Source organism: Dermochelys coriacea, chromosome 6 (assembly GCF_009764565.3).
Source record: "Dermochelys coriacea isolate rDerCor1 chromosome 6, rDerCor1.pri.v4, whole genome shotgun sequence".
In the NCBI taxonomy this organism is placed as follows: domain Eukaryota; kingdom Metazoa; phylum Chordata; order Testudines; family Dermochelyidae; genus Dermochelys; species Dermochelys coriacea.
The window spans coordinates 83,470,633-83,493,062 of NC_050073.1; the positions used below are offsets into that span (position 1 = coordinate 83,470,633).

The window sequence follows — 22,430 nt, forward strand, 5'->3', positions numbered from 1 at the left end:
GTTAGTTTTGTTACTCAATGTCACTTAGAGTACCTTACGGAAACATATGTTGTCTTGCTTGCAAATATTGTGTATAAGCTACGTTTTATGGTGGATTTTTTTAAGAATAAGCCTGGACACTTACTTAGCAAAACTGAATAATGAGATATTTTGAAAAGTAATATTTTGTTGATAACAGAGGGAAAAAAACAAATAAAAAAACCAACTGCCTGGAAAAATCGTATTAGTTGACTTTTACCAGTAAGTTACCCAACATAATTTGATGACCATAGTTGACTTTCTCTCTATGTAAAACAAAACAGTTTCTATTCATTAATTATGAGTGTTTGTGTGTCATATGAGAGAAGCTACAACCTCTAAAAGTTATGCCATTTTCCAAGTTATGGAGTTCATTATTCAGTAAATTTATTATTCACTATGATCTCCAGGAGAGGGCAGCCTTTTCCTACAACAGGTACATAAAAGAACATGCCCTGCTTAGACTGTCAATGTTTCTTGTAATTACTCCCAGTATATTTGTTGCTTGCTTATGAATTAACTTGCATTTATGGAACTAAATCATTCCAATCATTTAATTACACCTGAGGAGCTGAACTATAATTGCTTGCTTCCAGCTAGGATCTGATATGGCTTGAGCAGTATTAATTCGATGTTTACTTTTCTGAGTGCTAAAAGCATTAAAATGATTGTGCAATGGGATTACATTTTACTAATTGCTGGCATTCATTAGCTGGGTAAATCACGAGGAAGAATGACTGTATATTGTACAGGGATAAAATTATGGTTTTAAATAGTATATTACTAGGCACATTAAGGCTCTAAGACATGTTTTAAAATACTCTGGAGGTTATTAAAGACTGTATTTTCTTCATGTCTTGCTATATGAATATCTTATTAAAAGACTGCAATTATTATGAATCTTTTTGTGCAATATGTAGGGAAATGGCTTCATTGACAGAAACATATTTCTTTGATATTAATAACCTTCTATATTTTCAGCTAATCCAAAAGTAAATGAGGAACTTAGAAAAAGGTTGCCAACTCCAAATCAACAGTTATACAGAATCAAAAAAGAAGAAGCTTACGGCTTCATTTGAGGACTTTTGTAAAGCACTCACTGTTCTAGGTATGCGGTAAAGTTATCTTTTCTTTCACTCTTAAGAAGCAAGCACATCAAATAAACACTTGCACTGCTTTCATCATGTACACTTAGACTTAGGACAAATATGAGCTAGAGATATTATTAATTCTTGAGTGTTTACAGTAAATGTTAGTCTCAATAAATAAAATCTTATCAGTGGTCTTCAGAATTAATTTTTTATAATCTCAAATTAGAAATGACAGGCCCTTCAGTTTTTGATGTAGCATAGAAGGAAAACTCTCCTCCCCCCCCACCCGCCCCCACTTCTTCACTAATAAGTGGGGAGCAGGTAAGAGAAACCTTTATCTTGGTATCATTTACTGGATTTTATGCATTCACTTTTAAGGTTTTTCACCCTACATCAGATTTATTTGCAGAGATGGTAATTCTCTGTGCATTTTCATTAGCCCATACATTACCTCTTCACACTGTATTTTTAGACAAATGCAGAATACAATATAGTATTTATTTTTCGATGTTTCACCAACACCTGTACTTGAAGGGTAAAAAATTGCTGTTGCTATAGATAATTTAAAAAGCGATGCTAGAGTAAATATGAAAGTTTATGGTAAACGTAGATGATAAACAAAAAGCAAAGCTCACAAATAAAGTGTATGGTAAAGTGTTTAGACAAAGTATCATCAGATAATATGTTGTATGTAAAAATGAAATAAAATGTTTTATAGAGAGAGTCTTAAAAATCCATCAGATTAAATAGTTCATGAAAATCTAAAGAAGTACTTATCAATACAGTAAATATACCCTAAACCATAATTAAATATTGTCATGACTAGTTGAAAAGTTTAGTTTTATATTATAGTATATAATATGGAACAGTATATATGAAGTGCAGTTATTTTTATTGTAGAGGTTTGAATTGCCTTCTTAAATACAAGCTTAAAGTACAAGTTGAAAATGTTCATGGTTATTTTGTGTGTTTCTCATGAAAAATTCACAAACACAAGCACATTATAAACAGCTCAAGGACTCAATTCCGCAAGTACTTACTAGCACGAGTAGCACTTGCCACAGTGGTGAACAATGCCTTTGCCTTCAATGGAACTACTTGCTGTAGTAAATGCTACACTTGGTTGCATGTGTTTGCAAGATCAGGACTTGAACAAGGTGGCAAACTAACAAATACTTCTACAAAGGCATTAAACCCAGCAGAAAGCTGAATAAACCATTTCATAAACTAAATGTGTGAAGAAAAAAATCTTTTACTGAGAAGCATAGCTTAGCATTAACTGTTAAAATACACAGAGTTCATTGTCCTACTATAAATATTTTAAAAATCATTTGTCTTGTAAATTCTCTGTCAAATAAAGGGTAGGCATAGGTGTGTTCTAATATATTGTTTCAAGTTTATTTATCTAGAGTTGGCTTATTTTAGCTCTGCAATCTGGAGCAAAAACCAGAGTGAGTGCCAGATCAACAAGTTCAGAAGTACAAATGGAGGACTGGTCAAAAGGTAAGGACTTTTAAGGTGTTAATGCGTAACCCCAGGTGGTGTACCAGTGCTAGGTACTGACTGGAATGTATTTGTTCTTGCTGATATATCGAAGTGACTTTTTTTTCCGCAATCATTTTGCTCTGCCTCTTGGAAACATTTGGGGTGAAAGAAAAGCAGCTGCAAGATTATGTCTTTTAAAATGGAATTTTAAAACTTCCATGAAAGAAAAAATGTGTAAATCTTCAACCAGTTTAGTTTTTTGTAGATTACTGTAGCTTTTTGGTATTTTGCAATGTTAAGGGACTTCAGTTAAACTCTCAGTTGTGATATTCAGTATTATTATTACTTATGTGTATTACTGTAGTGCTAAGGAATCCTAGGCATAGACTGGGACCTCATTGTGCTAGGCACTGTGCAAACACAGAACAAAAAGACAGTCCTTGCCCCCAAAATGCCATTACTTTCTAACTAAGTTCTTTCACGAATTTAATAAAAAAAATTTTATCTTAAAATTAAGAGTCATGGTATTTTTTCTGTTATTCAGACCCTCATTGTGGTGGGAATCAAAATCTTGTTATTAATATTTTAAAAATTCTTAATATTACCTTAGTTCAAATCACATGACAGTGTAGCATTTGATCCAATAATGTGCGGTGTCTCCTCTGTTGACTTCAATGGGGCTTTGAGGGCACTTGGCACCATGTTAGGAGTTGGGACTCTTAGAATATGTCTACACTGCAGCTGTGAGGTGTGAGTCCCAGCACAGATAGCCAGACTTGCACTAGTTCAGCTTCAATTAGCATGCTAAAAATATCAGGGTGGATGTTGCTGCGCTGGCAGGGGCTTGGGCTCACCGACCAAGCTTGGACCCAAAGGGTCAGACGGTCTTGGACTCCGGGGGCTATCACAAGCCACTGCCATTGCCGCAACGTCCCCCTTGCTGTTTCTAGCATGTTAGTTCTAACTGAGATAGTGAAAGTCTACCCGTGCTGGGAATCACACCTTCCAGCTGCAGTGTAGACATATCTTTAGCCTCCTGATTGGGAAGGGGAAGAGTCATCTTATATTGGAAAGAACCAAAGTGAGTTCTCAGATATGTCTTTTCAGTGGTTACATAGAGAGTTCCAGGGGAGAGGGGTATCTCATGGGGGAACTGCATGAGAATTAAGTGTCTAAGGTGGTATCACATGAATGGGCTAGATTCTTCTAGGAACAGAATGCCTAAGAGGTCTAATGGAGAGATGGTAAGTCATGAGTGGCCCATATATCCTGAAGAAAGGAAAGGATGTGGGAGGTAGAGCATAGTGTCTCATGAAAGAGAGGAGCTCACAGGCAAATGACCATTACTATGGGCATAGAGATAGGGTTAGGAAGAGTGGGGCAGAGAAGAATCAGGCCGCTAATGGCCTTAACCACAAAGACCTCTGTTATGGCAAACCCTAGTGGCACCTCATGTATCTGTGACCCAAATTTTCACCTCCCCACTGTTTCTCCAAAGAGAATAAATTTCAAATATGCCATAAAACCAGTCTTGCATTTGCAAGGCAAGAGAAAGCATTCTTTTTCTTTTGGGGGAGGGGATTTGCTTCTTACTGGTTTGGAGATTCCTAATTTTCTAGGAGTGATACTGTATGTAAAAACAATCTACAGGCATATTTTAATCCCCATTATGTAGAATGCCTGCTGAGGTAGCTGAAAAATATTTCGGAACCAAAAACTTATGAAATATTCTCAGTGCAGTAGCTAAGTGGAAAACTGGAGAATTGGTCTTTCACTATACTATATTTTCAATTTTATTTAGATAATTCAAATGCAGTACCTTTAGACCTTTAGGGGTCAGCATACCCTAAGAAAGGTTCAAAAGGTTAACTGTTCCAAAGTAGCTAACAATGAGTACTGTAAATTCACTGTGCATTAAACATTTCCTGTCAAATTTCAATAAATGGTATTTCATAGCTTACAGAATCTTTAAAAAAACGGCTGGCTATTTAATGAGTTCCATTTATTTGCAATATCACTTCTGATGAAAGGATTTCAAAGTTTTATATTGCTTAGGAAAGGACATTATTTCATGCAAATGTTTATGGGTCCAATAAAAGATATGATATAACTTTATGAAATATTGCAGATGAAAGCATGTATAGCATAACATAGAATTAAGTTGTAATTAGTAATTTACAAATCGTATGATTCTTAACTTTCCTATGGATACAGATAAATAAGAAAGAGGTACTTACTATTAACAGTGTTAATAGTTTTTATGTTGTGATTTACTGAGATCAGTTGGGCATACAGAGCTCCTTGTCATCACTTTGGTTTAAATTGAAAAATATTATTTCAAACAAATAACTCCCTGAAACTGTTTTCCAGTACTAAAAGCCTAGATCCTTTATTGGTGTAATTGGCCTGGTTGCCATATTGGTAACAGGTAAAGGCCTTTTATGTAACCTAGGTGAACATCTGATTTTTTTTGGATGACCCACTACATCCAAAACAACTTCAGGTGTTCTACCTGGATAATTAAAGTAGTAAACTTGCCATTGTTTGTGTCCCTCAATCCTCCATGCTGTCCTCTTAGCTGTTTTTCCTTCCTGCATTGGATACTATACTGCCTCCAATATTCCCCTCCACATAAGTTGCTTCTAGAAATAGCTCCTAATGACTATTTCTGATTCAGAACCTGTTTTACAGCATAAGCAAATACCATTAGGCATGGCTAAGGTTAAATTCATGTGGTTAGAAGAAACCCAACCAAACAAAGAGATTGGAAAGATAAGTTATTACCTCTGGAGAAATGGCAGTTTTAATAATTGCATGGTACATTGGGCAATTTGTTTATGTATTCCAGAAAATAAAACATTTGAGAGAGCAGTTTAAGAAGGACACTGTATTTTAAATTTTGTTTTGGAATTCAGTCGGTCTTTGAAACCTCCAGACTGTTTGGATTATAAATGTCTTCATGAATTGAAGACATGCTTTTGCCTCTGTTTGTACGTATTAGAGAGAGTTAAAAACTAGTCTGTGTGTAAGGATTACCATTTTGGTCTTGGGTCTAATTTAAATTTACTGTTTATGTCCACAGGATCTCGTTTTTAATAGGGGGATAGTGGTTTCTCACATATTTCTCTCAAGTATTCTTAGATGTAATGGTTTAGGATCATTGGCAGCTGGCCAGTGAAAACTGTTTCATTTCCAGATGAATGCTCAGATTCCAAGCCCGAAAGCATAGGACTATAGTCTATTCTAAAAAGAAATTTAATCTTACAAATGTGTGTATAAAGTTTGCATGCAAATTAAAAGAAGTTGTAAATTGGGATGTAAAACTTTTATCTGGTGATGGCCTAAATGTGTGGCAAAGCACCAAAATATGGAGAACACACAAATATAAATAAATAAAAGTACATGAGGAGGCTTGGAACGGCATTGGCTCCTTTTAGGTATATAGGTTTCTGTGAACTAAACTTCAAGATTCAACATTTTTATACAAATTCACAGGAAATAGCAGGATTTGGAAAAATGGCAGGTAAATTTACTTGGAGGTAAATTTGTGTTTGAACTGAGTGATGTCCCATGTGATGAGCTATATTTGAAAGGTGTGCTTGAAGGGCTCAGGGGATGTTTCATTGTTAACTACAAATATGTTCACATTTGTTATACTTTTTGCAGTTGTGATCTTTTTGTCTATGTTGTATTATTGTGTGAATTTATTTGGTTTAAGGAAAGGAGGGAGATAACCCTTCTTGGATATGTTTCAGAGTAGCAGCCGTGTTAGTCTGTATTCGCAAAAAGAAAAGGAGTACTTGTGGCACCTTAGAGACTAACAAATTTATTTGAGCATTCCACTCTATACCGCTAAATTCAGTGCCTTGCATAATGACAGGTTTCAGAGTAACAGCCGTGTAGTTTTTGATCTCTTAACCAAAAATGACAAGAGATTTTCTATCGCTGATGCCAAACTGGAGAAAATGATCATGATAATCTGATTGCTGTACATCTAGAATTACTAACTTTGTAAAAGTATGTAACTTAATTTGTCCCTTTTTTGTTGCTTTTAAAAGTGGCAAAGTGATTTGTTCACTTAACAGGCCAAATACTTACAAAGCTTGTGGTTTTTGCTTTTATTTTTTAATTTGGATTTTTTTTAAAAGATTACATTTTATTATTGGAAAAACTGAATTTCAAAGATACAAAGAGTCACCAGACCAACAACTTCTTTTGCCCCATATGATTACATAGTAAAAAAAAAATAGTATGAGAGTCGAGTTATCAGCATTGTGTTATCAAACAACCCTGGAGTTTAAACTCCTTAGGAGAAGGAATTGTCTTTTAGTAAGTGTGCATGAAAATTAAAAGAATTTTCAGCATAATGAGGTCCTGATCCCTGATTTGGATGTATAGGTGCTACTGTAAAATAAATAATAACTCCCTCATTTATTTTATTTGTGAGAGTGGCCAAAAAGTATCCAAAGTTTTCACTGCTGTTTTCTATAACTCAAAATTCTGATTATTTGTGTTTAAAACTTTATTTTAAAACAAATTATGATCCCAGCTGGAATCTTGCATGCCCAGTTTCTTTCTGGAGAAGGAGTTATGAGCACAAAGTTTATAAGTTTTGAAAATAGGAGTTTTTAATTAACACCTTCAACCATAGTTATATAAGTATCACAGAATAAGATCAGTAATATATTTCCTTCTCATTTTACATGTTGGTGTAGTGAGCTAATGAACCAGAGTTTCAAAAGATCGGGTGTCAAATTCTAGTGTGGTGACAATTAAAATGAATACACTGGTTTTATCTTAGTCCCTAGAGGACATTTGTCTGCTTCATCAAAAGCACTTTAATTTGTACCAAATTTAGCATGCATGTCGCTGACTGTTGAGAGTCCTACAGTTTAATCAGGTTGTGATGATGTAGGTTGGATTTGAGTTGCATTGGCATAGCATCGTGTGGAAATTGCCATAGAATTTACTGTGTGCTATGCTGATTCTAATTTACTATCATGTTCAAGAATTTCCCCCCTTATCCCCAGGAAAAACAGAAGAGGGGTGGGGGAAAGTAATAAACATGTGGGCCAGATTATCATAGTTAGATACATACAGTTCCTCAGATATATTTGCGAGTGCCTGGTTTATGCATTTAAATACTTAGTGTTCATGTACAGCTGCCTTGTGTGTGCACATATCATCTCAAAAAAGATAAACTGGCATAAGAAAAGGTTCAGAAAAGGACAACTAAAATGATTAGGGGTTTGGAACTGGTCCCATATGAGGAGACATTAAAGATGCTAGGACTTTTAAGCTTGGAAAAGAGGAGACTAAGAGGGGATATGATAGAGGTCTATAAAATCATGAGTGGTGTGGAGAAAGTGAATAAGGAAAAGTTATTTACTTGTTCCCATAATATAAGAACTAGGGGCCACCAAATGAAATTAATTAATCTGTGGAACTCCTTGCCTGAGGAGGTTGTGAAGGCTAGGGCTATAACAGGGTTTAAAAGAGAACTGGATAAATTCATGGAGGTTAAGTCCATTAATGGCTATTAGCCAGAATGGGAAAGGAATGGTGTCCCTAGCCTCTGTTTGTCAGAGGGTGGAGATGGATGGCAGAAGAGAGATCACTTGATCTTTACTTGTTAGGTTCACTCCCTCTGGGGCACCTGGCATTGGCCACTGTCGGTAGACAGGTTACTGGGCTGGATGGACCTTTGGTCTGACCCAATATGGCCATTCTTATATGTGATGTCTGTGCATTTCCTTCATGTATTTGTACATGCATGTGAGTTATACACATGTTGGTTAGGTACATGCAAATTTTGGTACCTAGCATTGAAAATCTAGAGCTTTTTCCTTATGTCAGCAAAATTATGATGTATATTTCAGTATATTTATAAATATGTTGTTCCATTTTATAGTATACTGAAAATGTATTAAGAAATGAAACCTCTTTAGAAATATATATCATGTATGTATTGCATTTACTTCACTTGCAAGTTACTTCCATTAGTTATCAATAATCCCAGATAAATTCATTGTAATTGATATGTACAGCTACACACATTTGGAACGTAGATGTAAAATGGGTTTAAAAGTTAGCCAAGACACATTTGTTGTTGATGTTTTTATTAAAAGCAAACAAACAAAACCCTCAATTTCCATGAAAGATATAGACCATGTTAGTAAGGAGCTCTGTCTGACTGTGATGATTTCGTAGCATAAAGATTTTATTATGATTTCTTTCTTTCTAAATGGAATGAAATGTAAGTCCTGATGTAACACTGAAAAGAAATACTAAGCCACTGAGGGAAGTCTGTGCTATTCTCCTTGTGTTCCTGAAACTCCCATTGCATTAGTTACGTATATAGTTAGATGTAAATTGTCCAAGAGACTGAGTGTGGGTCTGGGAGCCAGGAACTGCTGAATCCAATCCCACATCTGCTATTGACTTGCAGAGTCACCTTGATCTAGTCTCTTAATTTATCTGTGTCTGTTCCCCTCTCTCTGTAAAATGAGGATAGCACAAAGCTCTAAATTGGCCATGGAATTACAGGAACTTCTGTGTGGCTGGAGTCATCCCCGGTAAGGGATGGTGAGCTTCTGCTCCACTGCCACTTAGCACTTTAGCCTTCTAACTTACTCAATGAAGCTCTGGGGGTAAGACCCGGCTGTAAAACTGCTTCTCACCTCCAGCGAAAGCCCTAATTGGCTCAAGAGTTGACTGGGTACAGACTTGAGGTGATGCTTCTTCTTTCTCCAAAACACAAAGTGCTGCTGTGGCTGTTGTGGGGAGGTGGTGACTGATGCCTCTCGCTCAAAGAGTATAGTTGATGTGGGGGGGGGGGCAGAGTGGAACCACACTCAACATGCTTGGCTCAGATCTTCTCCCTTCGAATGCTGCAGCAGGAGAAACCGCAGCCGTTTCCTCCTCTCATTCTGCCTTCAGAGATGGGAAACCCACCCTAGTGCTTACATCAAGATAAAGGGACCTCCAAAGAGCAAGCACAGGGGGAGCAGGATAAGCAGCATGATGTTGGAAGCAGAAGAGGCACAAGGGGCAAGAGAAAACATCACAGGTGGAGGGGGTAGAAACAACAGGGCAACAGTGGACATAAGGAGGGAGACAAAAAAAATCAGGTTGAGGAATGTGGAACAGGACACCCCAAAAGAACCCTGGGAAGAGAGAAGGGATCTGAAGGTTGAGAGATCTAAAAATGAAACTGAAATTAATTTTGTGGGGAAGTTGTTTTGTTCTCTTTGATTGTTAGACTTCTAGCCACACTAAATGATTGTCTGACTGACTGAACTCACATATTATGTGATCTGCCCTCCAAAAACAACCTTCCCTCCCCCTCCAGCCACTCACCCCCCACCCCATAAACTTTAAATCACTAAATTGGAAACTGTTTGCATGTGGGTTGGATGGAGCATGGGGGCTGTAAGAGTCTCCCTAACTGCTCTCCACCAGACACAAAATTAAAGCTTTGCAACATTTACCTAACTCTCAGAGCAATATTATGAAGATTGTTGTTAATGATTATACACTGATTAGAAAACTCAGTGCTTTATAAGTACCATGCATTTATTACTTGGTTAAAGGGTTGGGTCAATGAACCCCTTAAAATATTTCACTTTGTATCATTTTAGTCTTTAAAAATGGGGGTACCGCTAACTTTAAAAAGACTTTAAATGTGCGCTCAGGGTAGTGGCCGTTATTGCCACAGCCATCTTTTATACTATGCCTCAGAATCACCTTTAGAAGAACTATCGCAGGTACAAGAAGAATTGGTTGTTTCCTTCTTTAGAAACCTTCATTGCTATTTTATTATCAACTAGAATGAAGCTTAAATCCAGAACAGGCCTGCATTAGCACAGGTAAGATGAGAAAAGACATAACAAAAAATTTCATTAAAAAACAGCCCTTGTTCTCTGGGGAGTGCATTGGAGACTAGCGTCAGAGATTTAACCTGCATCTTTAATAGACCACTTGTTCTGAATGATTTTTATTGGCATTTTATTGCCAAAAGTGACCTTTCCTTTCTTTTTGTTGTGGTGGACACCTAAAATTAAAAGAAATCTTTAAAGGAAAAATCTTTTAAAGAGTAGTGTGTTTTTGTTTTGTTCAGAATTCAAAATACAATAGAACTTTAATTATCCAAATGTGATAGGGAATGTTGAATATATTGGTAAATACAGATAATTTTCAGTGTACTTAATGACCCTGCTGTAGATAAAATGGAATTGTGAATAATCAAGATTTAGCTAATTGAGTTGGTCATATATAAATTGTAATTTTCTGGTATCACAATAACAGCAGAAAAATGCAATGGGAAGGTTTACTTTATCCCATTTATGTTTTCAGTTGTTCTAGAAAACATAAATACAAGGGTGCATGAATAAAACTCTGCCAGTCACTGTGTTTGGAAATTATGTAATAACTCCGTATAGGCTGTAATGATATCCTGAAACCCTGTATTTAAACTAACCTGAATTACAATGAGAGATAAACAGAATATTTACCCATCCCTTATGAGCTGCTGCTGATATGTAAATTTATTCTTCTACTTTGCACAAATATACTTTTGAGCTACTGCTTAAATACTTCAAGGTCCTTAGCCAAACAGTTTTAATGATGCCTCCAATATTATGAAAGTGTGACATTTGATGAATGCCTTGTATAGTTGTGATATCGGGGAAAGTGTAAACAAAAAACGCACATAAAGTCATCGTGCAACACCTAGATAATTTATAATTTTACTGTTTATATCCATCTTGACATTTTTTATCTGCCAAAGGCAGGTTTCATTTGGAATCTTAATCTGAGATTTATTTGGTGGATCTGGAAGTCATAGCTAGAGTTCCCACAGGAAATGGTCCATCTACCAACAGATTAAATGGCAGTCCTGCAGTTGTTAAGGGAGCTCTGCATTTAACACACATGCATACTCATTCAGTCAGCACTGTGGAGAAAAATTAAAGTAGTAACCCAGGTTTAGGAACAATGTAGCTAAAAAGTCCCATATTTGCTGAATGACAAAGGGTTATATAGCAGCATTTCATTTTATTATTCGTGCTTGAATTTCTTGTTTGCTTTGTTGAGTCTGCTGACGAATACTAATAAATGCCTGCAACAATCCAGACGAGAGATGCCTGGCAACAAAGCTATGCGGTGGACCTCCCTGATCTTCTCCAGTTCACAACCTGACCTTTTGAAAAATTGGCTGGGCTAAGCTGCAGAATTTGGGTGTAATGGTTATTGTTAACTCCAGCTTTAGGATTTATTAATTTGTGTGATCAAGACTTACCTATACTTCAAAGTTTCAAAAGACCAAACACAATCATCCATCCATTAGAACTAACATTGTGTTTCAGTGAATCCCACTTAGTGTCTGACTAGAGATTCTGCTATTTTGATGTGTTCAGAATCTAAAATTGCTTTTAGAATAAGAAAGAAACCAATACAACAAAAATCGTTTTTCTTCTAAAATGCTAGTATTTTTTTAAATGTTAATTGAAAAATGAGAATGGAATGCCAAAGGAAATATGTCATATTTACCTATTAATAATTGCATCATGATTAACTGCAGTGAATACCAAATAATGGTAGTGCAATTTTGACACATCTTTAAAAGAAGTGCTCAATCTTGTAAATATTTAAGTCTTCCCATTTACTTCAGCATTTTGTATGCAAAGAAAGATAGTAAAAGGCTAATAATGAGAGAGAAAGTGAGAGAGAAAATATAATAGCTAAAATAACCAGTGTCCTTGGAGGATTGTAAAAATTGCCATTCTGCTGGAATAACTCCAACAGTTCTTAAGCTCTCTCAATTTCTTTCTTTCTAAAGGGTGTTACCTGGATTCCAAACAAGTACAGGTGAGATAAAGAAGCATTCTAAGTAACACAGATGTCCTTCTTTAAGTTGCTTACAGAGAATGAATTCAGTATTCTCTTTAGATTCCATCAAGATTTAAAGAAATGAACCATTACACTTTGAGTTTTGTCTATATTCTAGCAGATAAAGGACATCTGACTTTTTCAAAAGTTATTTTAAAGTTTTTTTATCATGTGAAATAAGTGACATTTCAGAATAAAACTTATACAAGTTTTGCTTTGTGAACTATTAGCAAAAAACTTTCTTGTTTTAACAAAAATTTCTGTCCATTTCATCACCATTTTGGACTCTTTGAAAATGCAAACCAAAACCAGAAAAGCCTCAGCCCTTAAACTGCAGCGCTGTACTAATGCAACTATCTGTCAAAGCAGTTTTGGTACTTGAAAAATTATATGTTTGAGAATTACAATTTCATTTTAATTAAGAGGATAATTATTTTTACACAAACCATTAAAAATTATAAAAAGTTTGTAAATGTGCCTCTAGGTGTTTTTGTGACAGATCGTACTGTGATCTGGCATGTTAATGAAAGTTATGGCCGTCCTGAGTTTTGGAAGAATACCACTATCATGATTTGAATTTCCTCTTTATTCCTTGATAGGGAAACATTATTCCATGTTCACTGTTTTTAAAAAAATCATTATTCTTTGGCTCCATCGTGTTGTGTCTCTTAAGGTCCTAATGAAGCCAATGAAAAAGAAAAGAGAAACTTAGTGTGGTAGTAATCTCTAAACGTCACCAGAATAGAAGGGGGCAAGGAGAAGGGCCAAAAATGAAGTAGTGGACAGAGCACTGGAGTGGAATTCAAAAGACCTGGGTTCTATGCCCATTTCTGCTACTGGCGTGTGGGTAACATTGGGCAAGTCTCACTTCCTGTGTTTGTGCCCCAGTTACCACATCTGGAAATGGGGATGAGACTGACCTTCTTTAATGCAAGGGCTTTGATTTCTACTGATGAAAAGTGCTATCTATAGAAGAGCTAAGTGATATTATTATTAATGGGTCCCTGTCACAGAGGACTAGCTCTTTCAGAGGAGTCAGGGCTAGCCTCACTTGTGATCCTCCCAGCTGATCCTGATGGGCTAAAGATCAAATGACCCTGTTCAATTATTGACCCAGCTGGGAAGGAGTCAGAGGAATGAGGAATCTACAAAGAGTGAGATAGAGCTCAGTTAGTAGAGGAGCTGGCTCCTCTGACAGGCCCTGGAGAAGGGCAACTCCTAAGCAGATGGCTTGGAGGAGGAATGAGGAGCAACAAGAGGGAGACTATGGTCGACTCTGAAGCAAGATGGACTAAGAGGGATAAAGAGGAAAAATCTTGTATCTGTGTTCAAGGTTTGCCTAAATTGTATTTTGGAGAATAAAACTATGCTTGAATAAAGACCCTAGATGTGGCACTGAATCCTCCATGGGCAGAGATGACAGGCCATCAACCTACAGTTTCTTAAATATGTGTGTTTTCAAAAGAAAACAAACACCACACTAAATCTGCCTTGCGTTGTGTTTGGAGGAATTCCTTAAGAGACCGTCACCTGTCCCAGTGAATTGCCAGGGATTTTAGGGTCTTCAGCCTAATGGGGGTCTCTTCTCCCTCACTTGCATCAGTTGTGAACTCTGTGACTGTATTCAGGCCTTGTGGCCTGTTCATTCTTTACCAGGCTGACAATTAGGGACAGATGAGGGAATTGGGATATACTGCACCTGCGCAGCACTTTCCCTGATGTAATTCTCAAGGGCCTGGCTGGAAGTGGAAGTCAGGCTAGGTGGAGTTACAAGAAGGGGAATGGATTCAAATAAGTGACACATTGAGTGTGATCCGAGCCTCCGGATGTCCCTAAACTTCTGTGGCTGCAGATCCCAGCCTCCCCATGGAGCTGCTCTGAACTCTGCACAGGTGATGCTATTAGGCCTCGTATGGAGTCCTAGTAAAAAGCATATTAAGATCCATTCAGTGGTCCAGACACAAGGAAAATACATAATAGGGCCAAATTAAAAGAGAGTGTCAATAAAGGACAGTTGCAGGATAATAGTCTGGTGCTCCTAGACAAATGCCACCTTAGACACTCAATACTATGACTATTAGGTCAATAAAACGATCAACTTAGGCCAGTATATGCTAAAACCCCTAGGCTGAGGTAATCTGAGGCTTTTATTTTGAAAATGGGAGATGCTGATCCTGTAGCAATATTCTGTATTAAATGCTTGAACCAGCTGTTACAATTTTGCCAAACAGAAGTTGGAATTACTTTCATTATCTACTTGCACTGAATTTCCCAAGTCCTTCTCCATCTTCTCACTAATTTATTTGGGCTAAATCTTGAAGACTTCTGGTTTGCACAAATATAAAGGACAACAGCACTGAGTAAGAGGCATGTCAACTTAGTAGAGGACATCAAAAAGTAGTAGAAGCTCTTTGCCAAGGTACTTTGCAACCTCATACATACTGCGCTTGTGATGACCCCAGTGGGAATAAGGGAGGAGAAAGCAGGCATATGTAGATCCTTGCATACAGCCCAAAAACTCCCTGCTCCTCCCCGCCTACACCAAGCAACAGAAGTAGATTCCTTCCCTCAGGGTCATTTTGTTTCACTGCTTGTTTATTCAAGTAAAACCCTTTTATATGAGCTTTGCCCTCTTTTTCAGGATATAGGACCTCTATTCAGAAAGGGGGTGAGCTGTTTAGCAATCTGGTTCTCTTGCAGACATTCTGTTTGGTAGACATTTCAGAGGTAATATGTGTATATGTTGGCCTTGACAAAAAATGCTGATTCATTTCTTTCTGATCCTGAAGTTACCCAGCCATGGTACTGGTTTCTTTTGCATCTATTAAAAATGGGTTAGTTACAAGATTCAAGCTGAAGTGTTGTCTTTTCCATAAGACTTAATATATTGTATAGTAGAAGTGCAATAATGTACAGTCAAATTGCATTTTGGAAATGTGAAATAGTTATGGGTGAGGACAAAGTCACAAAGTTTTCGTTACCAGCACTCCCAGCTATCTTCGAGACACCACTGAGGTTTCCACATCCTGAGGAAACTACAGTCCATTGGTGATCTTCCTAAAAACACCATCCTAGCCACTATGGATGTAGAAGCCCTCTACACCAACATTCCACACAAAGATGGGCTACAAGCCGTCAGGAACAGTATCCCCGATAATGTCACGGCTAACCTGGTGGCTGAACTTTGTGACTTTGTCCTGACCCATAACTATTTCACATTTGGTGACAATGTATACCTTCAAATCAGCGGCACTGCGATGGGTACCTGCATGGCCCCACAGTATGCCAACATTTTTATGGCTGACTTAGAACAACGCTTCCTCAGCTCTCGTCCCCTAATGCCCCTACTCTACTTGCGCTACATTGATGACATCTTCATCATCTGGACCCATGGAAAAGAAGCCCTTGAGGAATTCCACCATGATTTCAACAATTTCCATCCCACCATCAACCTCAGCCTGGACCAGTCCACACAAGAGATCCACTTCCTGGACACTACGGTGCTAATAAGCGATGGTCACATAAACACCACCCTATATCGGAAACCTACTGACCGCTATTCCTACCTACATGCCTCTAGCTTTCATCCAGATCATACCACTCGATCCATTGTCTACAGCCAAGCACTACGATATAACCGCATTTGCTCCAACCCCTCAGACAGAGACAAAACCTACAAGATCTCTATCATGCATTCCTACAACTACAATACCCACCTGCTGAAGTGAAGAAACAGATTGACAGAGCCAGAAGAGTACCCAGAAGTCACCTACTACAGGACAGGCCCAACAAAGAAAACAACAGAACGCCACTAGCCATCACCTTCAGCCCCCAACTAAAACCTCTCCAACCCATCATCAAGGATCTACAACCTATCCTGAAGGACGAGCCATCACTCTCACAGATCTTGGGAGACAGACCAGTCCTTGCTTACAGACAGCCCCCCAATCTGAAGCAAATACTCACCAGCAACCACACACCACACAACAGAACCACTAACCCAGGAACCTATCCTTGCCACAAAGGCCGTTGCCAACTCTGTCCACATATCTATTCAGGGGATACCATCATAGGGCCTAATCACATCAGCCACACTATCAGAGGCTCGTTCACCTGCGCATCTACCAATGTGATATATGCCATCATGTGCCAGCAATGCCCCTCTGCCATGTACATTGGCCAAACTGGACAGTCTCTACGTAAGAGAATGAATGGACACAAATCAGACGTCAAGAATTATAACATTCAAAAACCAGTTGGAGAACACTTCAATCTCTCTGGTCACTCGATCACAGACCTAAGAGTGGCTATCCTTCAACAAAAAAGCTTCAAAAACAGACTCCAACGAGAGACTGCTGAATTGGAATTAATTTGCAAACTGGATACAATTAACTTAGGCTTGAATAGAGACTGGGAATGGATGAGTCATTACACAAAGTAAAACTATTTCCCCATGTTTCAGAGTAGCAGCCGTGTTAGTCTGTATTCGCAAAAAGAAAAGGAGTACTTGTGGCACCTTAGAGACTAACAAATTTATTAGAGCATAAGCTTTCGTGAGCTACAGCTCACTACAGGCATACAAATTGGATAATAACATTCAGCAAATCATAACCTTTCCAATGATACATGAGCCATCTTGCACAAAGTATATCTCAGTTATGTCGTATTCATATCGACAGGTTTCAGAGTAGCAGCCGTGTTAGTCTGTATTCGCAAAAAGAAAAGGAGTACTTGTGGCACCTTAGAGACTAACAAATTTATTTGAGCATAAGCTTTCGTGAGCTACAGCTCACTTCATCCGATGAAGTGAGCTGTAGCTCAGGAAAGCTTATGCTCAAATAAATTTGTTAGTCTCTAAGGTGCCACAAGTACTCCTTTTCTTTTTGCATATTCATATCATAACTGTATTTTCATAAAGAATAGGGAATGACACATCACAAACACTTTAGTCTATTTTCAGCTGAAATGGTTCAGCTGATATTGCTTGAAGATAATGATGGTAATTGTCTTGTCAGAACAAACATCTTGTTTCAACCCAAACGTACAGCGCTGGTGAAATTTCTGAAGCAGGAACATCTGGATTGTTGCAGGTCACGGGAAATTTTTAGAAATTTCTTTTCCACCACCCCACGAAAGTTAAACTTGGTTTGGACTTTTCTGACAAATCAATAATAAAGTAACAAGATCAATCACTGCCGCAAAAATGAGAGGGAAGGGTTGCAGTGAAGCTTTTAGGTGATGGTTTATTGCCTGATATTAGCACCTGGACATTGCATAGATTGGTTGTCTTTGGTTTGATATAAATATCTGGACTTTCAAATTTGACCAGATATGTGTATTGTGGTCAGTGGTGGTGGAATAAGTATTTGTAATACCCCTATAAAGGTTTCTTTCTTTTTTTTAATATTCCAGTGGGAATAGATTTTATATTTCTTTTTAAACAAATGAACATTTGCTCAATGTCTCAAATATTGTAGCTTTGTGCTAGTGTATGCAAACTAGAAACAGATTGAGAGTATTTCTTTACTATGGGGACTATATGGTGTTATAGTTCTGCCATAGCATAGACACAGCCTCCACTCATGGAAGGGGTTTTCCTGGGCGATATTAGCTAGGTCACTGAAAGCATTCTTCCATCAGCCTAGCTCCATCTACAGTGGGGTCTACGTAGCATTGCTACGTTGCTCGGAGGCGTGGATTTTTCACATTGCTGAGTGACATAGCTATGTCGAACTACATTTTAAGTGTAAGCCAGGCCTGGGTGAAACTAGACTTCTTGTTGTTCAAACTGGGGGAGGGGGGGCGGAAAGGAAGGGGGAAGAGGGCGTAAACAGAATAAATAATGAAAAGTTAATATAGATTTTATTAACATTCTTTTTTTAATCATCTAAGCTTGCTGTTGATACCATAAGTATGGAAATTTGGGGTTTTTTTTAAAGTATGGGGTTTTTAATATGATTTTCAACCTGAGTGTCCCTTTAACAATGATAGCATGGACCCATGAGCTTGTAATTTAGTAATCTGCTTTCCAAAAAAAGCTTAGTTCATATTCTAGAATGTATATTGCTCTTTGTCTTTCTCTCTGTCTTCCCTCTTCCTTCCTTTGTCTAATTTCCATCCCTCTTGGCCATCTCTGTCCTCTCTTGGAAAGGTTATGATTTGCTGAATGTTATTATTCAATTTGTATGCCTGTATCACTTCTGTATCTGAAGTTACTCCTATCTTACCTACCCTACTGTCTGATCAGTTCTTTCCTTTCCCTTTACATATATGTAGGTCCCCAGATATTTCCTGACAAACTAAGTGCTGACTAGCTGAGTATAGTAAGTGGAGTGTTGGGAAGTCCCAGAGGGCTACGTATCACCAGTTTTAAACCAGCATATCTCCCCTTTTCTTTTATTGTCTGTGTAACTACAGGATTCTCCAGTAGTCTGCTTCCCCGCCCCAATGTCTCTGTCATTTCAGTGATGATAGAAATAGTAATGACTGCTGTAGCTTAGACTGTGGCAGTGCTCAAAAACTGCTAGGTGTTTTCCATGCACAGAGGAAGTCATGGTCCTTTCCTCAATTTAAAAAGACAAAGACAGAGGAGGACTAGGGGGAAGGATGCATTTATATGGTAGGCTCTTATTTTTTTGGTTACATGTTTACTACTTGTTTCACCCTCCATCACTCCCAAGTTAAACATGCTAAATTTCCCTCCACTTTATTCTCAACACAAACCAATTCCCCTTTAACTTTCTTAGAATCATAGAATCATAGAATCATAGAATATCAGGGTTGGAAGGGACCCCAGAAGGTCATCTAGTCCAACCCCCTGCTCAAAGCAGGACCAAGTCCCAGTTAAATCATCCTAGCCAGGGCTTTGTCAAGCCTGACCTTAAAAACCTCTAAGGAAGGAGATTCTACCACCTCCCTAGGTAACGCATTCCAGTGTTTCACCACCCTCTTAGTGAAAAAGTTTTTCCTAATATCCAATCTAAACCTCCCCCATTGCAACTTGAGACCATTACTCCTCGTTCTGTCATCTGCTACCATTGAGAACAGTCTAGAGCCATACTCTTTGAAACCCCCTTTCAGGTAGTTGAAAGCAGCTATCAAATCCCCCCTCATTCTTCTCTTCTGCAGACTAAACAATCCCAGCTCCCTCAGCCTCTCCTCATAAGTCATGTGCTCTAGACCCCTAATCATTTTTGTTGCCCTTCGCTGTACTCTTTCCAATTTATCCACATCCTTCCTGTAGTGTGGGGCCCAAAACTGGACACAGTACTCCAGATGAGGCCTCACCAGTGTCGAATAGAGGGGAACGATCACGTCCCTCGATCTGCTCGCTATGCCCCTACTTATACATCCCAAAATGCCATTGGCCTTCTTGGCAACAAGGGCACACTGCCGACTCATATCCAGCTTCTCGTCCACTGTCACCCCTAGGTCCTTTTCCGCAGAACTGCTGCCGAGCCATTCGGTCCCTAGTCTGTAGCGGTGCATTGGATTCTTCCATCCTAAGTGCAGGACCCTGCACTTATCCTTATTGAACCTCATTAGATTTCTTTTGGCCCAATCCTCCAATTTGTCTAGGTCCTTCTGTATCCTATCCCTCCCCTCCAGCGTATCTACCACTCCTCCCAGTTTAGTATCATCCGCAAATTTGCTGAGAGTGCAATCCACACCATCCTCCAGATCATTTATGAAGATATTGAACAAAACGGGCCCCAGGACCGACCCCTGGGGCACTCCACTTGACACCGGCTGCCAACTAGACATGGAGCCATTGATCACTACCCGTTGAGCCCGACAATCTAGCCAGCTTTCTACCCACCTTATAGTGCATTCATCCAGCCCATACTTCCTTAACTTGCTGACAAGAATGCTGTGGGAGACCGTGTCAAAAGCTTTGCTAAAGTCAAGAAACAATACATCCACTGCTTTCCCTTCATCCACAGAACCAGTAATCTCATCATAAAAGGCGATTAGATTAGTCAGGCATGACCTTCCCTTGGTGAATCCATGCTGACTGTTCCTGATCACTTTCCTCTCCTCTAAGTGCTTCAGGATTGATTCTTTGAGGACCTGCTCCATGATTTTTCCAGGGACTGAGGTGAGGCTGACTGGCCTGTAGTTCCCAGGATCCTCCTTCTTCCCTTTTTTAAAGATGGGCACTACATTAGCCTTTTTCCAGTCGTCCGGGACTTCCCCCGTTCGCCACGAGTTTTCAAAGATAATGGCCAAGGGCTCTGCAATCACAGCCGCCAATTCCTTCAGCACTCTCGGATGCAATTCGTCCGGCCCCATGGACTTGTGCACGTCCAGCTTTTCTAAATAGTCCCTAACCACCTCTATCTCTACAGAGGGCTGGCCATCTCTTCTCCATTTTGTGATGCCCAGCACAGCAGTCTGGGAGCTGACCTTGTTAGTGAAAACAGAGGCAAAAAAAGCATTGAGTACATTAGCTTTTTCCACATCCTCTGTCACTAGCTTGCCTCCCTCATTCAGTAAGGGGCCCACACTTTCCTTGGCTTTCTTCTTGTTGCCAACATACCTGAAGAAACCCTTCTTGTTACTCTTGACATCTCTTGCTAGCTGCAGCTCCAGGTGCGATTTGGCCCTCCTGATATCTTTCCTACATGCTCGAGCAATATTTTTATACTCTTCCCTGGTCATATGTCCAACCTTCCACTTCTTGTAAGCTTCTTTTTTATGTTTAAGATCCGCTAGGATTTCACCATTAAGCCAAGCTGGTCGCCTGCCATATTTACTATTCTTTCGACTCATCGGGATGGTTTGTCCCTGTAACCTCAACAGGGATTCCTTGATTCCTCTTCACCCCACAGACCTGCCAGCTTCAATTCTAGTGTCTTTATATCCCTTTTTAACATTTGCCCCCCCTTCCCTCAACATGAATGAGCATTCATTCAAGATAAATTGATGATCAGCTGTTTGGTTTCACCTTTGCAGTGAAATATTAATATGGAATTTATATAGAAAAAAGGTTGGTTGGCCTATGCAAGAAGACTCAAAATCCATGTTGTGGTACCACTTCAATGAAAATATATTCCAGAATGTCTAAAAAAATGCTGTGAGTCCCATCCGTGGCACTCTTCATGCAGCCTGCTTACACATATACTTTCAGTGTCTATTGTGTCTGTGCACTAGTACTGATTAATGTACACCTTAGAATGCACAGGAGGCATGAAGTAACACACCCAAGGTGGGCAATGATCCATATTGTTGCATAATTTAGCAATAAGCCAAGTTACCATCTTGCATCAGCCCCAGGGTTTACATTATTAGTTAGGGAGTTGAGGATGGTTCTGTAGCTAGGACAAATGGTCATGCTTATTTGGTGAATAAAATATTTCTGAAATTGATAAAAGTCACAATACACAGTAAACCTGACTGCATTTACAAAGTTTTCCTTAAAGCACTCTAGTCCAGACACGCTCAAATGAGGACAATGACACAGATGTAGTGCCTTGGCAAAGAAAGGATGCAGCTTTATTGAACAAGCAACAACTTCACCCTTAATGCCCCAGGACAGATAGTCCTTCCAATTCTGAGCGGGGGAGGCTGAAACCTTTCCTCTCTGTCTTATAAAACCAGCAAGGAAGGACCAGGTCCCATAAGCATCCCTCAAGCCAGATCAATTACAGGCCCTAAGACCAGCTAATAGAAACGTCCCATGCAAATTTGAATCCATCACAATGATGACTGGCTTTGCTGGTGACTCAAAGGAGACATAGATTTCCAAATCCTAACCATATCTAGATTGGGAATCAGAGAGCACCACCCTACTACTGCCCTAAACAGTACAATTCAGGTCACCCTCCTGCAAGAACTCAGTACATACATTGGTGAGGTTTAAAAGCTGCAGATGTGAAAAATAGGAAAAGGAAAACCTCTGCTATCGATCACCTTATGCCCTGGAGCATGAGGGCTGAGATGTCTTGA

At 38.8% G+C, this 22,430-nt stretch overlaps 1 protein-coding gene across 9 annotated transcripts in view; it reads left to right on the forward strand.

Moving 5' to 3' along the window:
• MIPOL1 (mirror-image polydactyly 1) overlaps positions 1-22,430 on the forward strand; it is a 298,592-nt gene that overhangs the window by 57,333 nt on the left and 218,829 nt on the right. For all 9 annotated transcript variants that reach the window (XM_043516946.1, XM_038406726.2, XM_043516951.1 and 6 more), the window contains 2 exons: positions 1,000-1,126; positions 2,535-2,612. In XM_043516946.1, the coding sequence (XP_043372881.1) occupies positions 1,015-1,126; positions 2,535-2,612 (190 nt within the window). In that variant the 5' untranslated portion in view covers positions 1,000-1,014. The remainder of the gene's footprint in view (positions 1-999; positions 1,127-2,534; positions 2,613-22,430) is intronic.